The 13,079-nt window shown below is 37.2% G+C and overlaps 1 protein-coding gene across 2 annotated transcripts; it reads right to left on the reverse strand.

Moving 5' to 3' along the window:
• Nucleotides 1–1,865: 1,865 nt before the first annotated feature.
• LOC110768798 (U-box domain-containing protein 13) lies at nucleotides 1,866–7,771 on the reverse strand. 2 transcript variants are annotated; one of them, XM_021972657.2, is made up of 4 exons: nucleotides 7,323–7,771; nucleotides 4,755–4,871; nucleotides 3,899–4,354; nucleotides 1,866–3,463 (listed from the first exon to the last, which is right to left on the reverse strand). In XM_021972657.2, exons 1-4 carry the CDS (start codon nucleotides 7,590–7,592, stop codon nucleotides 2,309–2,311), a joined length of 1,998 nt encoding a protein of 665 aa, XP_021828349.1. In that variant the 5' UTR covers nucleotides 7,593–7,771; the 3' UTR covers nucleotides 1,866–2,308. The 2 variants fall into 2 exon arrangements, with proteins under 2 accessions (XP_021828349.1, XP_021828357.1); XM_021972665.2 differs by having other exon boundaries at nucleotides 7,319–7,458.
• Between the last annotated feature and the right edge of the window lie 5,308 nt (nucleotides 7,772–13,079).

The following is a 13,079-nucleotide window of genomic DNA, read 5'->3' on the forward strand; positions in this document are numbered from 1 at the left end:
AAATCATTTGGGTTTTTGCATATTTAGTTTTCACTTTATTGAAACCACTCATCTGAATTTCAATTGGTACAAGTGACATGTTAGTATCATGTCACATCATCGCCCCCCTATGATTTAGCATGGTTTTCTATGATGGAGCTACTTCATGCATCATCTTGTATTATCTTGTACTGATCCTTTGTTAGATTTTGATCAAAATGGTAGTTAGTTTGGTCTTCGAATTTCTCTTTTTCTTCTAAGTTGGAATTCAAAGAATCTGTGAATGATGGAGTGCTACTTTATAAACTCAGCGATATCAATCCCAGTGAGATGATTCTTTAGAATTACAAATCTTGTTAGATTATGTCACTGACAGTTACTTTCTCACATGTTCATTATGTGTTTAAGTTCTCTTATATACATCTCACGGTCATTATCGCTACTTTAATTATTGTTGAATGAGTGTGTTTTAATTTACCTGCGACATGAATTTCAAAATTAAACGTATTCAACAAATGTCACAATCATTACCATTACGTTAATTATTATTGAATGAGTGTGATTTAATCTACCTGTCACACACGAATCTAAAAAATTAAACACATCCAACAACAATTAACGTTATGATAATACTCATCACCAATTCAGGGTAGTGAGCAAAAATATTTTTGCTGACAAGTAGTATGTCAGAAAGGCAACGTTTTTTGATAATCCCAATCCTCTTTAGGGAATTTTTTTTATAAAAAAAAAAAAAACAAGCAATGTTCAATCAAATGTTTGTCAAGCATATACCATGTGATATGACAGATGCCAAATCGCCCAACCAATGGCAGTTCCTATCTTAATTTGGGCATGTTGTGGAAAGTATATTTCATTTGAAACAATGGATATTAATGCTGCTTCCATTAAATAAATAAAAAAAGTGAAAATGAAAATGAAAAGATTAGGCTATACATCCACAGACTTGCTTCCTTGGTGAATACGATAAGTTGGATTCTAATATCTCATATTGAAAAAAATATATAAAATATCTTGCAATGGCAAACCCTTATGGGTTGTATTTCGAAGACATGAAAAGAAATGTTTTTATGTCAGCAACAGAAGTTCAAGCTTACGAAATTGTTGATTTTGTAGCGACTGATAAAAGAAAAAATACCAAGGATTTCACACGAATTCGTTATTTGAGATTTCATTGTATATGAGTTTTTGAGACACCCTTCTCTTCCAAGCTATTTTTGTGCAAATTATACACATGCTACTGGCTCCTATCATAGCCTGATTTCACATACCCCTTGAAGAAAGAGTGGCAAAAGGCTTTCCAATCAAAATCCAAAAGCTACAACTTTTTAAGCAAAATCAGTCTAGATCACCATGAGAACTGGTATTAGCCTTATTAGCCCTATCAGACGCAACATTTTGCGTGAGCCAGAAAAAGCTCTCAGACTAGACAGCACCATTCAGATTTCAGAACCACCAAAATATTAGTTCCGGATTGAAATTTGTTAAATGGGTCTGATTGGGACAGAATCAGTCCTTTTTTTATGTGGCTCGGATTAGGAACTCTCATTCTTATTCTTATAGCGTATTAGCAGGAACAACTTGGTAGCAAAATCCAAGTAACATCCCCAACCTTTGACTTTAAGGTCCATCCAGGTTAAGCCACGGCACTGACAAAGTTTTCGGTTTCATTGTAACACGGTCACATAGTATTACCCTAAAGTATAAAAATGTTTTCCATATTCTGTCATATCACATGGATTAGTAACATCGAGTGACAATGAAACCATAAAATTTCCTCATGGCACTGCCCTTCAAGTTACCTAATACAGAAAGAAAGGGGAGAATGAATCAACATATCTTCAGCAGAAACAAAAGAACAAAAAACAGAAAGACAAAAAAATTCCCTCATTGGATGTGAAAATTGTACATATCTGGGGATGTTTGAAGCTTTGAATTTCAATATATGTAACTTTGATCTCTCAGACCAATATGTTTTGGATTCAATACAGGCAACATCTCTTCACTAAAAACTGAGGATGATTACAGTCGTACATGTTACAATGGTACAATTTTCACATAAATGTCAGATATATATCTCAGCCCTTCTTTCCTTTTGTTTTTTCTTTTTAACCCCCCTACCCATTGATGCTCTTTATAAAGAACCCCTGAAAGTATAGTCTCATCCCACACAAATAAAATGAATAACTTACAGACTTGGAAGGTGATCTTCCACCTCCCCCTGCCAAAGCAAAGCCGCTTCTTTTGACTTGAAAAGAACAAAAGAAACCAAGCAAATAAAAAGAGAACAAATAAAAATAAAAATAAACTATCAGCTGTCAACAGCATTTGTAGTGGAGGGTGGCTGTGACTGCTGGGTCTCAGTCTCAGATTGAGCCTCGGCTTGTGCCTGAGCCTGCTGTGTCTGCTGCTCAACAAACCTATTTATTCGCTCAAGCAACTGTGTAGCCTTTCTCTTGCCTCTATCTGTGCCATTTTGTGCCAACTCCATTAATGAACCCATCACCCCAAGTTCCTGAGCCTCTACTATATGTTGTTGGTCTCCGGAACAAAGATGCACCAAAACTGCAGCTGCATTTTCTCTGTTTCGGGGAGATCCAGTACCAATAACTTCAACCAAAACTGGCACTGCCTCGGCAGCTCCAATGGCTGATTTCCCTTCAGGATGACTGGCCAGTATTGCTAGAATGGCTAGTGCCTCATCCACCATTCCACCTCCAGGCTCTGTCAGCAGTTGCATTAGTGTCGAAACAACACCAGCCCTTACTGCCTTCCCCTTGTTCCCTTGATAAATGCACAAGTTAAAAAGTGCTGTAGCGGCATCCTTCTTCCCTCTTTGGGTACCTTCACTTAGCAATGTTACAAGTGGTGGAATGGCTCCCGAAGCACCAATTCTAACTTTATTTTCATCAACAACAGAAAGGCTGAAAAGGGTCGCAGCCGCATTTTCCCGAGCTTCCATGCCTCCATTCTTGAGAACATGAACAATACCAGGAACTGCTCCACAGGATATGATGCTTCCTTTGTTATCCTCACATATGGAAAGGTTGAGAAGTGCTGTCACAGCATGCTCCTGGGTGCGGGAGTCTGGGGTTGAAAGAAGGCCAACAAGCAGGGGGATTGCACCAGCTTCCGCAATGGCCACACGATTATCTGCATTACGCTTGGCAAGAAGCCGGATTTCACCCGCAGCAGACCTTTGGTCTTCGGGGTTTGCTGACATCAGCTTGCGGAGGAGAATTTCGATCTTAGTACGTTCTGCAGGCGAGCAGGCAGATGCAGTTTTATTAAGTCGAGCATTGGGTCTTTTTGGTGGTTCAATGCCATTTGCCTCACACCACTGGGCTATGAGGCTACGTAAAGCATAGTTCGGTGTGAGGGTGGTATTAGAGAGGCTCTGTTGCGTTTTCGGACATGTCCCATGCCCTGCTTCAAGCCACTTTTCAATACAGGAACGTTCATAGGTCTGCAGCAGTGGAAACAAGATCTTTTAAATTGGATTGTGTCCCAGGGCATGGACTTCAAATGTATTCATAAAAAATTACCATATATAGGAATACAAGTATCCAGTCTTTGTGACATCTTTTCAAGCTCGTAATAAAAAAGTTTTGGTTTTGTTCTGACAAACAATATGAAGGAACTAACAGAAGACAACCAGGCTGATCTCAAATGGGGGAATCATTGACCCAACAGCAGGATACAATGTAGCAAACAAATTTCAATATAACAATTTTCTACAAGAACGTGGAAACATGTTATTGACATCGGATAGCCATACGACAGAAAATGGAATGGAGAAAACCATCTAATAACATCCAATGAAACATGAAGGAATAAGGATAAAGGAACATGGATAATTATGGTGCAATTAAGTTGTGGGTATCAAAGAGCAAGCATATACCTGCCCAGTTGAAACAATGACGGGGTCCTTCATTAACTCCAATGATATTGGACAGCGAAAATCATCTGGAATAACTGGGGGAACCTTGTGATTTTTGTCAGTAGATGCTTGTCCACTGCAACTTGCTAATATATTCTTCTCTGTTGCAGGAGCATCCAAGTTGGGGTTTTCTGTTTGTACAAAATCCTTAATTTTTTTCAGTAGCATTGACATCTTCTCGATGCTCTCTCCAGGATCCCCACCACTGGAAGTAACCATCTCATGCAAGGCTAGTGACTCTTGTGTAAGTTCAGCTATCCCTGTCAATTCTAACTTTTCAACCAATCTTTTTAGGACAGCTGGATCTGTTGCTGCATCATTTCTACTGTAAAGGGATAAGAGATCCTCATAGAGCTCAACATCTGGTGAATCAAACCTTCCATTGGCTCTTCTGAACTGAGTAAGAACTAGCTCAACCTGGATGAATGATACAGTTAAAGAATATATTTAAAACTGAAAAATCTCAAATATAATATAACAAATAAATTTAGGAGCTCTGAATCGGGACCTACTCAAATTCTTGTCGTACCACATAGATATAAGTTTTGCAAGTCATAGTATGGTTAAATGTCTGTGTGTGTGTCTGTGCACGTGCAATCTAAAGATGTTTAAATATACTTTAAAGAAAATACTTCAAGAATTCTGTAAGGAAGAATCTGGCATCTCTTTATAATGTCAGCTTATATAGGACAAGGATTCCAAAGTAAACATGTGAAGCTATATCCAGAAAAAGAAAACAAAAAAACAACTATTACATTGCGATCCCTGGTTATCAAATCCCAAACAATTACAGGATTGTTCAATGATGAAAATATACCTGTTCCTTAACTTCATCTGATATGTCAAGATTTTCATAGGAAATTCCACTTAAAGCTTGTTCCAGCTGAGATGTCACCTCATGGAACTTCTTCATAATTTGCTCCCTTTCCAGGACCTGCAAGTAGGGTGAAAAGGTTCATGAGAGACAGAGACAGAGACAGAGACAGAGAGAATCAAGGTATCATATGACTAGAAGTTTGAACTTTGAAGCAATCTTAGTAGTTTATTTAAAATCTAAGGCTGAGTTAATTATAAAAAAACCTTTAACAAAGAAAAACAGGGAACATTCAACAGACCCCACCCATGCAAAGTACGGAAAACAAAAGAACATTGACAAATAGACCATATGACACAAAACACCTCAGAGTTTATAATATGAAATAGTCTATTCACACAGGCATGTTTCGCATCAATCTGCACTGTAATTCAGTATTCCTATCAAAATTATACAATGTGGTCACATTATTAACTAAGACATGGTTAACAAATTTTTTTCTGAAATTGAAGTTCAAATCTCAACCACTTATACTGAGAGTCTGGGAACACTCTCAGTTTGTTTTAGCCAATTTATGTAAATTGTGTTTCAAAACATGATATTTTTAGCCATCTTATTCCCTTCCCATCTGAATCGATAAAATAATATCAATCCTCGAACCCATATTCACTATATTTCAGCCATTGCTAGGAAATCTTAGGATCACGATGTGTATCACTTTGCTTCTTCTTTTATTTTTAGTAACAGGGAGAATAAGAATGACCAAAAAACAGGATAGGGAGCAAGAGGGATATTGAGACAAGACATTCAGAAACATAGAGAGATGGTAACTCCAATTTATTATAAACCATGTCTAGATATTTATCCCCCGTAGCATGCGGTACTATTCCTGACAATAAATCATATTCACTCTCAAAGCTCCACAAATAGCCCTTTTCAACAGTTAGTGGGCATTTTATAATATGGTACTAAGTTCCTCGAAGCACACAAAAAAACCATCAAAACACTGTTCTGTCTTGTTTTTATGCAGCCTTTTTCAAGCCAGAAGATAGCTCATTACACAGCTGAGGGAAGCTGCATGTTTTTCTCTTTTCTTCCCAAAATCAAGTAGTAACACTTTCGTGAAACTGTGGTAGAATCATCATTCATACAGAAACCTTAACACCATGCAGGAAATTAACAGCTAGAACACGCTAAAGAAATCAAAATTTTGGTGTACGTATAATCAGAAAATTCTAGCATGAACCAGAGGATAATGCCCATAAGTGGTGGTTTTCAAGAACTGCTAAATTCAATATGTTCATCTCTCACCCACAAACTACTTTGAATATCTTCCCCAAAAGTGGTATAACATCAACTACCAAAGTTCCTCCACAAATAAAAGCAAGACCAAGAACAACCAAAATCTTGTTGACTTAGTTATAGTACCACCACTCTCAGAAATGCAAGAAGGAACCTTCTACCAAGTACATGATACCAAACAACCAAGGATTTTCCACACAAAAATATGGATTCCCACTTCTGACTACCAACCAGTGATATTCCATTCTGAACTGACAATTCCATTCACAACCACCTAAATCAAGAGACACAACAATGCTCAAGTACTATATCTTGATACAGTTAATAAAACTGATGGAGACAAAAAGGACCGAACAGTAAGGACCCATGAAAGAATAATAGGAACATCACAAACCCCAGACATGAAAGGGGACACCCTAGAAACCAATGCAAATACATTCTATTCATACAAAGAGAAACTTTTCATTGAGATTTTTAAGCATGACATTCTACTTTGGCTTGCTGCTAATCAGAGATATGAAAAATCCCCAAAATCAAATAAAACTTTCGCCAAAACAAAGATGTAACTGCACCCAAATAAAAGACTAAGAATTTTTTGTTAAGGAATCTGTTTGGCAACTTTCTGCTGAGTCTCAAAAAGGTGAACATATATAAAATTATTTCGTTACTTTAATTATCCAACAACTTCACTCAAGTCTTCCACGTCTAAATATTAAAGAAGCCACAATTCAATTCAGTGCGAAAATTTCCAAACAAACGAATTAAACTTAACTAGTATCACTAAATTTGAGGAAAAACTAAGCACTGGAAAGGAGCAATGAACTTCAATTTTTGGAACCAATTTTTTTTTTTTAAACATTTGATTGCTGAGAATGTAGCAATTGATAAAAAATTAGAACTATAAATCTCGATTATAGCAAAAATTTGGAACCCTTGAAACTTTTAACTAAAACTAAAATTCCAATTTAGCAAAGCCTAACACAACTGTTTTGTTAATCTGAAGTTAGTATGCTATTACTTTGATTGCTTCCACAGCAGTCAATAGCGAGTAACAAACAATTTACTCAATAACCCAGTGGAAACAACAAATACAGCAGTATCAAATTCAATATAAAAAAACTATTTTCCTTCACTTTCATGCATTTTCTCAACAATCAAACAGAAATATAAAAAATCAAAACAACAAAATCACCGAGACCAGGAATCAAACGCACACAAACAAAAAATGCAAGGACGACTGAAGAAGAGAATCGAATGATACGCACACACCAGGTAAATCTTGCTGCTTTCGCTTCCGATTCTGAGCAAGTCCTTAGCCGATTCCAGAGCCTCCATGAACGACAGCAAGGCCTTCACAGTCTCCCCAGGAACCGCCTCCTTGCTATCCCTAATCTCCTCGAACATTGGCGTCAGCAGCTTCAGCCTCCTCGCCAAATTACAGTACTGCTTCTTGACCGTGCACCTGTAGTCGGAGATCGAAGCTATTTCGTTGACTAGGTCGATCAGGGTCTGCACCAGAGCGACTTTGTCTTTCTCCATAGCTCGTCTTCGCCGATCTCAGCTGAAACGCAGCGTTTCGGAAGGTTTTTGGTTCTGCAAAGTCTGGGCTTAAGGCGGAGGGAGGGGGCTGCAAAATGAGAGCAGGGTCTTGGGTCGTCTCTCGTGGTGAGAGAGAGAGTTTTAGAGAGAGAGAGGGAGAGAGAGCAGAGGGAAAGCGGGGAGAGAGAGTTTTTTAATGTGGCGCGGCTACGAGTCAATCTGAGTCGCTGAGTCGGCTCTTAACCAGGGTTGAGTTGTTGTTGGGTTGGGAATTAAACTTTAGCTGCGCTGTGCTCCGTGGACTTGGTCGACTCGGCTGGAGTTTGGTTGGTTGGTTGGTGTTACGGTAGGCGGACAGTTTATTTGGTTTAGGTTTTAGCTACCGCCGGTGAAAAAAAGTGGTGAAATATACCGCCGTTAAATTTCTCTAACTCAACTAGGAATGTAAAATATAAAATTCACAAAAGAAAAAAGTTATATAAGGTATTAAATTTAAACCAAAAAAAAATTTATATACATAATTAATTTAATCTTGGAAAAAATTATTAACCCAAATAGTGTTACATGTCAAAGTGCTTGTTTGGTACACCTATATGCAACTACTTTTGTGTTGTACTAGGATTCTTTGACACAAATCCTATGATTTAGATTTCTGCCTCCTCATAGTATAATACAGTTCAGTCTAATCCAATATAGTTTGATTTTGGTTTTAGGAATTTTGTTTCCATGTTTAACAATAGTGAAGGTCAAAAATTAAAAACCATCTCGATTAACGATTTTCTTTTATATCAGCGTAGAGAGATTCGAACTTAAAATAGGTATCGTTAGACTAAGAACTAGTTAGTTGATTGGTAACTTTGTGTTTTGACATGTTAACATCAACCAAAGACAAAACCAAGTAGAGTCTTGAGCAATTTTGCCCAAAAGACTAATCAAAGAAGAAGAGAGACCAGACCAAGCCAACGTTAATTTCATCTTCTAGGAAGCATGCACCAATTAGGCAACACCATGCGGGTGGTCAAACCAGAGAGGCAACAAATTTCTTGCACACACACTACAAAAAAGAAGAAAATAAAAATGCTAGCCATGCATATATTGCATGGTTGGAAACATTCCAATTATGGCATGTGAAAAGGTGCTCCTCCGATGTGGGACATACACCAAATACCCAACAAGTCCTTATACTTTACTTTTTCATATTTATATTTGGATAATGCCTCAAACCATACGCGTAAACAATCCCACTTTCCAAATTACAATTATTCCATAACAATCTTAGCTGTCAAATGCAATACGATTATTCGGATTGTGACAGATACACTTTCTCTCCAAATTTTACTTTCTTTACATTTGGTTAATTAAGACTTGTAATTTGGTTCAAATCTGTTGAAGAAATAACAAAAATATAATAAGAGGTTTTGTCGTGTCTGATACATTGCGTCGAGCACTAATATAAAGCTTGCTACAACACTGGTGTATTATAAGTATCTGATGCAATGTGCCAAGCACATGAAATAGTTTCACCTAACGACATGACACAATTAACTAAAGCATTAACAAAGAGTTAATTATGCTTAAAGATAAAATAAAGCCAACTTGCATTAAAATATAAGAACTGCAACATCGTTCTGTATTGGCAACCAAAAACAATGGCAACTCTCTGATTGAGATTGTGGGGAATATCAATTAAATATAATGTTAAAGTAGTAATTCTTTGTCACTGTTTTATTCAAAAGGCAGGTCGGTCTGAAATAAGATATTTTGAGATGTGGTTTTAGTGCAAGAACTGCAAAGGACTTTTAGGACAACATGTGTCATCTATACAAATTAGCAAATCATAAACAACGCCGGGACAGTTGGTAAAGCCCTCTGTTTCTTTCTCTTTTTTTCTTGGGGCCTTATTAGTCTTCCATTGATGACCTTCCTAGAAGTCATCCCCTTTCGTTGTGTCGGGTGCAAAGTGCAGCAAAATGATGACATTTTCTCTATGGAAGTTGAATTGTGATGAAAAATAAGCGGAGCCTTGGACCCGCCCAATTACATGGATTCATTCAACCTTAATCAAGAGAAGCGTTATTCATACTCAAGAAAAAGTTTTCATGCAAGTCTCTAGTACAATTTGAGGTCAATTATATTTAAAAACAAAGGTTATCGAATTATTGATGCTTGCATAATATATAACTTATATTTATATTAAGATTGAATCGAACACAAGCTTCTTGCAGCATGATATATACATTTTTTAGAAGAATTTGCATGGCACGGAGATAGTATTGATTTGCTATCCCCAATCAATTACATTTCGCTATATACAAATTTATTACTCAAGATGAAAACGTGATTAGTTAGGTAATATAAACCCGTAATATACAAATTTTTCTCCTCTTTTAGGGTGTGTGTAACAGTTCTCATAATAAAACCTTGTTACTTTTATGTGACAAAGGTGTGAACGAAATAATTTCAGAAATTTAAAAGCAAATGTGATACTGTTTACGGAGACAAGACATTTTGTTTTGTAGCATTTGTATGATTTCATTCAAGTTAAATTAAATAATTGCGTACACATAGAACCAAATATCAAGCAATAATTAACTCCACACCACTTGTATTTAAACTTTGATATTTGAAACTATATAATCTGGGGCTCATTTGTGAGTGATTTTGGAGACGTCAATAATCACTTTTGTGGAGAATCACTTCTTCAAAAAATCAATTTAAGTAATTTTAAGTGATTTTACGTAATTCTGACCTATTTAGAATCACTCTGAAACAAACCATTACTGTTTACCACACAAATGTTGATTGATCAAGGCAATACAACGCAACCATACTCAATAATTAAAAAGAAAAATAACAATTCTGTCAATTCAACAAATTGACTTGACGACATCCTAACTCTTTTTTTTTTAATGTCACGTTCAAAAGATATGAATATTAAATAATATTAACATATATTCGGATACAAAAGGTGGACATAAAAAAATCACATACTGACCAAAATGATCCATTTGTTGCACTAGGATTGATCACAGACAAAATCCAAATGGACCTCACTGGAAAAACTGGTTTGCTGGGGCTACTACACCTAGAAGCCTTTGACTATTCTCTGTAGATAAATCCCAGCCATACACGTAGCAAGCTCACGTGATTTTTGAGACGTCCGATCCCTATCCCAGTGTGTACACAGCCTGCCATATCAGAATCGCATATACACGTGGGGGCCACATGAACCGGGTGGGTGGTAGGAAAAGCTAGACCGTCGCTTCACTCCACACCACATAGACACGCGGCAGCCCCACAGTGACTGGCTGGCCCCGTTGCCATCCGGCTCGGCTCAAGAGCCTCGTAAGCCCGGTTAAAACTGTTCCCAGCCGTCGGATCAAACAACACGAGGGAAGAACAGTAGTAGGTCCCACGAGGAAGGCGAAAACTGCGGCACATGGTCGACGTGTAGGCAATGATGATCCCTTTGCGCTGTCCGACGTGGCAGGATCCGGTCTCGGAGTTGAGGACGAATCAGAGCCGTCGGTTTGGGATGTCATGATACTCGGTGCATCTCCGAGAAGAAATAATGTAAGGAAAATTTTATTATATGCACCGTCGATGCGCACGTGTGGGGTCCTCGTGTGGGACACAGGAGACAGTGGCAGGGCGGGGGGTGATGCAGGTGCATGTGACCCGCCGTAAAGGACAGCTCAGATCACTGTAACGAAGCTTGGTGCTTTGCGCAACGGCCTTTCCTTAAACTGTGGGAACTTATTGCGTCACACGTAGGTGAGGTAGGAGCCTTATCTCACCGTGCTTGTTTTGATTGGGCAAAAGAAACGACGCCGTAGAAAATCGGAAAAAAAACAGAGACACGCACACGTGACTACTATTTGATTTCTTTTAAAAAAAAGTGCTCGTCTTTTTTGCTTATTTTCTATAATAATAAAATAATATTTAAACTAGCCCATAGCTCATTTACATGGTGGCCCAGAAATAAATATGGTTTGGCCCATTCTAAATTTTTTTATGTTTTCTGTTTTTTTTTTGTGGCTCTACCTCTGTTTTGATTATTTATCCAATTCGTTATTTCCATGATAAAAGTATGTTTTCTGGCTCTTACCCAATTTTCCAATAAGGAAATTTATATTTTCATATCATGCAACATACATTGCTTTTTCTGTAGTCACATTTACATGACAATGAACTTCATATATTTGTATATATTTGCAGAGGTATTAAGTTGACATGGTTAATGATAGTTTCATTAAAAATCGAGAACAAACTTTGAATAAGTTTGAGATATTGGAGTAAACTATAAATTAGATTGATAAGTATATCCCGCCTTATTTTTACTAATTAAAAAACTCAAAATCATTTAATCTTTATAAACAAACCAAAAAGGAACTCAAAACTGAACAATTGTGCATTTTTTAAATTTAATTAATCAAATAAAATACCTTTATGTTGCTAAAAAATCTTTGGTGTGGCTATGCTTTTAGAAAGCAGAGACTTAAGAGCTCCGCTCAATAGATCTTCAAAGTACGATTCGGAACTAGTCACAAGCAGCTTCTGCAGTTGTTGGAATGTTAAATTATTTGTGTAAAATTTGATTATTCTATAGCAATAAAATGTGTTAGCAGGCATAAAATGTGTATTAACATACATAAAAAAAAAAATATATTAACATGCATATAAAGTGTATTAATAGTTATAAAAAGTGTATTAACAGTCATAGAATGTGTATTAATAATCGTAAAGAGGTGGGCTTCTTTGTATTACTTTTGGGGAGTTTTTTTTTAGGCTTATTTACTTAGCACCCCCTGAAACTTCGGTCAAATCTCACTTAACCCCCTCAAAGTTAAAATGGCCTACTTAACCCTCTTGACCGTGGTTTTGTGTTCCACTTAACCCCCCCACCGTCAAGTCAGTCAAAAACTCTGTTAAAAATGCCGACATGGCACAAATGGGACCCACAAATTTGTTTAATTGGATGCCACGTAGGTGCCATGTGTAAAATAAAATAAAAAGAAAGATTTTCTGTTAAATAATATTTCTATTAAAGATTGTCGGTTAATAATAATATTTTAAACAAACCCAAAAAAAAAAAAAATCCCAATCCCCTCCTCCTTACCCAGGGTACGGATTGATCTACCCACTTCTCCCTATCCCCAAAGATGCCCCCATCATCCTTCCTCCTCCCTCTGCAACCAACAACCAACCCACCATCATCCATAACCACCCAAACCAACCACAAGCCATGCCTCATCATCCTTCCATCCTCAACAACCAACCATTCCATCACTATCATCTATAACAAGCCATACCCACTGCCAAAAAAAAAAAATGGAAAGGAAAGGAAAGAAAAGGTAAACAAGAACGCATACATTTGCGGCAGGGATGGGTTTGTAGGTTACGGGGGCCAAAAAGCTTAATGATGAAGATGGTGGCGTGGCCTTGGTCCTTAAGGGTTGGATCTGGTATTGTAGTTGAGTTGAGTCT

The sequence above is a fragment of the Prunus avium genome, chromosome 6 (genome assembly GCF_965620075.1).
Source record: "Prunus avium chromosome 6, drPruAviu1.hap1.1, whole genome shotgun sequence".
NCBI classification, from domain to species: Eukaryota; Viridiplantae; Streptophyta; class Magnoliopsida; order Rosales; family Rosaceae; genus Prunus; species Prunus avium.

What these genes read in the sequence shown, in the direction of transcription:
- LOC110768798 (XM_021972657.2), bottom strand. Translation starts at nt 7,592, where the DNA reads ATGGAGAAAGACAAAGTCGCTCTGGTGCAGACCCTGATCGACCTAGTC. An exon ending in CAGATGAAGTTAAGGAACAG is followed by an intron (nt 4,355 to 4,754) that starts GTATATTTTCAT and finishes TCATTCATCCAG; the next exon opens with GTTGAGCTAGTTCTTACTCA. An exon ending in TCATTGTTTCAACTGGGCAG is followed by an intron (nt 3,464 to 3,898) that starts GTATATGCTTGC and finishes CCACTGCTGCAG; the next exon opens with ACCTATGAACGTTCCTGTAT.